The sequence below is a fragment of the Mchenga conophoros genome, linkage group LG22 (assembly GCF_057382185.1).
Source record: "Mchenga conophoros isolate Kocher_MC1m ecotype Shallow Benthic linkage group LG22, M_conophoros_male_GT1.1, whole genome shotgun sequence".
NCBI lineage: Eukaryota > Metazoa > Chordata > Actinopteri > Cichliformes > Cichlidae > Mchenga > Mchenga conophoros.
The window spans coordinates 1,419,370-1,424,978 of record NC_140546.1 but is presented as its reverse complement, the minus strand read 5'-3'; the positions used below and the strand labels follow the sequence as shown (position 1 = coordinate 1,424,978).

Here is a 5,609-nt window from a genome sequence, read left to right as displayed (position 1 = left end):
GAAAGCTGTTCTGAATGTCAACACACACACAGTGCTCGTGTGTTTGTGGTGGAAGATTTTGAGCAGCACGCCACCTGGTCAAGCGCCGCTTGGCCGTCGTCCTCTCAACAGTTTGTTGTTTGCCACCCTGTTGGAGATTTAGGACAAGACTGTGGCTATTTGGTGCTACTCCAGGCCAGCTGGTGCACGGGTTCAAGCTGTTAATGGCAAATTATCATCCCATTAATCTCAGCGAGTGCTGGGCCTTTGTCAACAGTCTGCACTGTAAAAAAAAGAGAGATCCTCCATTCCACAGTGCATCATCACTCCTGAGGGCAGCCGCCGCCAGGCAGAGACGACGGCGAACTGGAGGCAAGAGCTAACGCTGCTGCTTCCTGTGTGTCCATTGATATCGCCTCACTTTATATTGTAAGGTAAAGGTCCCGCAGTAATACAAAGAAAACAGCTAGAGGGCTTCATTTTCCATTAAAACGAACATCTGTTAGTTTCACTGTATGATCACATCTACCAAAATCCTACAGACCTTTGAACCAATGTGTTCTTCCTGTTGGTGACACAGGACTTCTGCTCTGATTAGTTGAATGTCTGAGCTGCAGAAGTTTTTTTTCCCCAAAAAACAGTTTTTGGAGATAATATAAGGTCCAAGCTGCAGCAGCCTATTCAAAGGTTACATCTAAATTTATGGCTCACATTTTAAATTGAACATCGAGACAAATTCAAATTGGAATGTGGTTTTATCCTCATCTGAAATAGTTTGTGATTTATTTGGGTTTCTATTAAGTATTTTAGTAATTAATAATTCAGATTTAATGAATTTCCTCGCTTGTGTTTCTTACCGTTTACCTTTCCCCGTGTCTTCTGTCCTTTTGTTGACCTGGGTATTATCACTTCCTGCTTCTACCTGCGTCTTCGTCCTTCTCAGCCCGAGTGTCTGTTTACATGCACGTTCCCTGACTTTGATGATTCTGGGATTAGAGACGCCTGCGGCTCCAACACCAGTGAAACTATAACCAATCTGCATGTTAGCATCCACAGGCGTCAGAGCGCGAGCGTGACTCTGAACAGCTGTGTTAACATTAGCAGATGTTTCAGGCTCTGTGCTGTTGCCACGGTTTCACATCGCCTCCTCATCTTTTCTTTATTTGGTTGCCAAGTTCTCTCGTCTTTGCTGTCCAATGTAGCAGGGACGTGGGGCGAGTAGAGGACCGTGTCTGTGTATAAATCTGTTTTTGAATCACGTCGTGTTTGAAGAACTACTCGTAACTTTTACCTTTGAGGCAAATTACCAAGTTTCAGAAACGGTCTGAATTAATATGATCAAGAACAGGTAAAAATAAGTAACATTTATACACTTCACAGATGTTTTTACAGACTTTGTTTAAGAGTTTAAAAAAAGGCTGAATTAACATGTTAAATGCAAAACTGCATAAAAAGCTTGCAGTCAGTAAAACTACCAGAAGCATAGTTTGTGTATGTCTTGATGCTCAATCATCCAGGTAAGCAAATCTCCAAAGGTTGATTCTGTTCATCTGGACGCAGCGTTTTGTGGGAGAAACGCTTCGCCATCATCAGGTGATGTCTTCAGTCTCAGCTGACTGCAGGTTTCAATCTTATAAACAGTACATTTGCACAGTGACTGAAACCAGCCCACTGAGGAACAATGGGCTGGGAGGTCAGTTCCTTCATCTTAATTATGCAAATTCTCATGACCATCTTGAGCGCGGAGTGAAGGAGGCCATTTACGTGAAAAGGGAAAGACCATCTCTGAATGGAGGTGTCACGGTCTGGCTGGCAGACCGTGGGGATGTGGGGAAAGGAGGACCCAAAACGCAGACTCTGCGATGCAAACAGTGCTCTTTATTTACAGTGAAAAGGCTGTAAATACAATAACTCCCCGTTGCTCCCTCGAACCCCGTGTGCGTGCTTCCCTCCGATATCTGTGCTCGTGCTCCCCGCTGTTGTGTTTCCGCACCCCCGTGCGTGCTGCCTCTCCGGACCACTCCTCCTCCTGTAGGAAAACCAGAGACGCAGCCGTCAACACTAACCCTCGGCGGGCATATACGAACAACACAGACATATGCTGACACACTAACTTGGTACGATAACTCAATGATCCCGCGTCGGTGGGAGCTCCAAGACTCTCCTAAGTAGCTCCCCCGACGAGCCCTGATCAGCGGCAGGTGTGTGGCTTCGGGTGTGGCCAGTCCCTCCGCAGGGCCACACCCCTCAGGCCTGCAGGTGGCCGAGCTCCATCCTCCAGGCACACCCGCAGACATACACACCCATACCTCGCCTAAACATATGAGTGGGACACAGACTAACACAGCACAGAGAAACACACATATGTACACGCACAGAGAAGGGGAAACGACACCAAAAATACATAATAATAATAATACACAGGTCCATGACTGCCCAGGGATCCTGGGTCGCCCAGTCCCAGGACCCTGACAGTACCCCCCCTCTAAGGGTCGGCTCCCGACGACCCAAAAACACAAACCAAAAACAGTACAACCAACCCAGGGCGGGCAGCGGGAGGTCCAGGACGGAGGGCAGAACCAAAACAAGGAAAAACCCCCAAAGAAAACAACCCCCCCAAGGTCACAGTCCCAGAGTCCGACCGCGCATCCCGCAGCGGAGCAACAAAAAGAAAAAATGCCACAAAACAGTCTCAGGCGGCCCATCAACATAACAAAAGAGTTCAGGGGGCCTACCTCGAGTCCAATGGTGGCGACATTGCAGCTCCGGCGGGCAGCCACGGGTCCGGCAACAGCAGAAAAACGGTTCTGGGGGCCTGCCACTGCTCCAGTGGCGGCGGCACTGCTGCCCCTCCGGTGGCGAGCCCCGGGCCCAGTAGCGGCGCTGCTGCTCCTCCGGCGGCCTGCCCCGGGTCCGACGGCAGCGGCGCTGCTCCCCAGGCGGCCTGCCCGGGATCCAGAGGCGGTAGTGGCGCTGCTGCTCCTCCGGCGGCCTACCCCGGGTCCGAAGGCGGGGGCGCTGCTCCCCAGGCGGCCTGCCACGGGTCCGGTGGCGGCGCTGCTCCTCCGGTGAGCAACAGCGAGGTGTGGCACACGGTTCATGACGCGCTGGTCGCTGACGTGGATGCAGAGGACGTGGATGGCGTGGATGGCATGGAGGCCGCGCCAGGCGTGGAGGTCCCTCCGGTTCGCTGACCTCCGGCTCCGGCTGAGCGGGCCCCTCCTCGGCTGCTGGCAGTGAGAGCGCCTCCTCGGCTGCTGGCAGCGAGAGCTCCCTCGGCTCGCCGAGCTCCTACTCGGCTGGCAGCGCCGGTTGTTCCTTCCGCTCGCCGAGCTCCTCTGCTGGTGGTTCGCTGAGCTGCTCCTGCTCGCTGAGCTGCTCCTGCTCGCTGAGCTGCTCCGGCTCCGCCATGCTGAGCCGCTCCTCCGGCTCGCCGGGCTCCTGCTCCGGCTCGCAGGGCTCCACAGCTGGCGGTGCGGGCTCCTCCCTCTCTCCGAGCACCCTGAGCACCTCCGGCTGCGCTACAGCTACTGACGGTCGATCTGAAGATGGTGATGCGGTGTCTGCAGGTGGGGAAGGTGAAGGTAGAGTAGGTGATGCAGATGGCGAAGCCGAGAGTGCTGCGGTCGCTGCAGTCTGATGGGACTCTGGTGGAGAAGTAGCTGCAGAGGGAGAAGGTGATGATGGTGCGGCAGCTGCTCCCGGTGGACTGGACAGCGATGCAGGGACAGACAGGTGAAATGATGGCAGAGGTGGTCCAGCAGGCATATCGACCTCCAACTGAGGATGAAGGTGAGAGGCTGACCGGACTGAAGACTCAGTCACCAGCTGGGCAGCAGACTCCGTTACTAGCTGGGCAGCGGACTGAGTTGAGGGTGATATGGCTATTATGAAGGGTGGAGAGGATGAGAATGTTACAGCTGGCTCAACAAATTCCAGGGGTCCAGAGGCAACTGAGGCCTCCAGTTCGGCCTCTGGGGAAGCCCTGGGGAGAACCTCTGTCTCCATATGGCCAGACTGAGCCAAAAAGTCATCTGGGTCTGTATGCTGTGAACTCCCTAGCTCCCAGCTCACAGTCTCAGAGTGAACATCTTCTGAGTTTTTGGAGGTAAAGCAAACAGTTTCTGACCCCACCGACTCTGAGCTAACTACCTCAGGGCTGTCTATGCAAAATTCTGCCCCAGTATTAGCACTCAGGCCACCTTCGTCCGTCGGTGGTCCAAATATCCCCACTGGGAGTTCAGTTACACCTCTTACAGTTTCTCCATTGTTAATTGCCGTAGTGGCTATAGTCTCTATGTCCATGTTCACAGGAAGGGAATTTACGACACCGGCAGAGTCCATTTTACTCACTGTGGCATCCAGAGCCGCTGGTCCTGAGCCTTCGACCAGCACAGGAGTGAGTGTAGAGGTGGCTGAACGCTGCTTGCGAGGACGCCTTCTCCTCCGTGAAGGTGGGGCCGGGTGTAAGGAAACAGTCCTCTGCTGTTCATCTGTGTTGTGATTTTCAATGACAGGATTAATAGAAACAAATGAGTCGGGTTTACTCACTGCGGTGATGAGCGCTGTTGGTCCGTTGCCAGCTGACCGGGCTGAAACCGCAGGAGTGGGTTGAGGCGTAACGGGATGATGGTAGAGAGTGCGGCATGCCTTCCGTAACGGCGGATCAAACGATTGTGCCGCGAGCATCGATGGGAAAGCCCTCCGCCGACGCGTGAAAAACCAAGCGGCTAGAGTCTTTAGGAGAGCAGCCGAACTGTCCGTGCTCGGACCACCCAAGCCAAATAGTTCAAAACTCGAGCTCTCCCTTAAACTAGCGACCAGGTGCCTAAGTTTGTTAATGTCCAGAATGTTCGTGGTGAAGGTAGTGGATGAGAGATAATTGTCAAAGAACACTACCTGTATATGTCTCTTGTGTGGGTCTACAGCCTGGATTACGCTCCGGCAGTAATCCCATAGCTGCGTGAGCGATCTCTCCTCCGTGGCAACTCCTGAGTTTGCTGGGTCCATGGTGGTTGGCGGGATCATTCTGTCACGGTCTGGCTGGCAGACCGTGGGGATGTGGGGAAAGGAGGACCCAAAACGCAGACTCTGCGATGCAAACAGTGCTCTTTATTTACAGTGAAAAGGCTGTAAATACAATAACTCCCCGTTGCTCCCTCGAACCCCGTGTGCGTGCTTCCCTCCGATATCTGTGCTCGTGCTCCCCGCTGTTGTGTTTCCGCACCCCCGTGCGTGCTGCCTCTCCGGACCACTCCTCCTCCTGTAGGAAAACCAGAGACGCAGCCGTCAACACTAACCCTCGGCGGGCATATACGAACAACACAGACATATGCTGACACACTAACTTGGTACGATAACTCAATGATCCCGCGTCGGTGGGAGCTCCAAGACTCTCCTAAGTAGCTCCCCCGACGAGCCCTGATCAGCGGCAGGTGTGTGGCTTCGGGTGTGGCCAGTCCCTCCGCAGGGCCACACCCCTCAGGCCTGCAGGTGGCCGAGCTCCATCCTCCAGGCACACCCGCAGACATACACACCCATACCTCGCCTAAACATATGAGTGGGACACAGACTAACACAGCACAGAGAAACACACATATGTACACGCACAGAGAAGGGGAAACGACACC

At 53.7% G+C, this 5,609-nt stretch overlaps 1 protein-coding gene across 1 annotated transcript; it reads right to left on the bottom strand.

Annotated features, from left to right (window-relative positions):
- Positions 1–2,601: 2,601 nt before the first annotated feature.
- Positions 2,602–5,007, bottom strand: LOC146548460 (uncharacterized). Its single transcript, XM_085263348.1, has 3 exons — positions 4,277–5,007; positions 3,309–4,105; positions 2,602–3,233 (listed from the first exon to the last, which is right to left on the bottom strand). Exons 1-3 carry the CDS (start codon positions 5,005–5,007, stop codon positions 2,602–2,604), a joined length of 2,160 nt encoding a protein of 719 aa, XP_085119474.1.
- Positions 5,008–5,609: the final 602 nt, after the last annotated feature.

Excerpts from the sequence above, each read along its gene's own strand:
- LOC146548460 (XM_085263348.1), bottom strand. The coding sequence starts at position 5,007 with ATGATCCCGCCAACCACCATGGACCCAGCAAACTCAGGAGTTGCCACG. Across the intron at positions 4,106-4,276 it reads CTTCCTGTGAACATGGACAT|AGAAACTGTTTGCTTTACCT; the intron begins AGAGACTATAGC and ends GTCGGTGGGGTC. Across the intron at positions 3,234-3,308 it reads ACCACCAGCAGAGGAGCTCG|CCGAGGAGGCGCTCTCACTG; the intron begins GCGAGCGGAAGG and ends CGCTGCCAGCAG.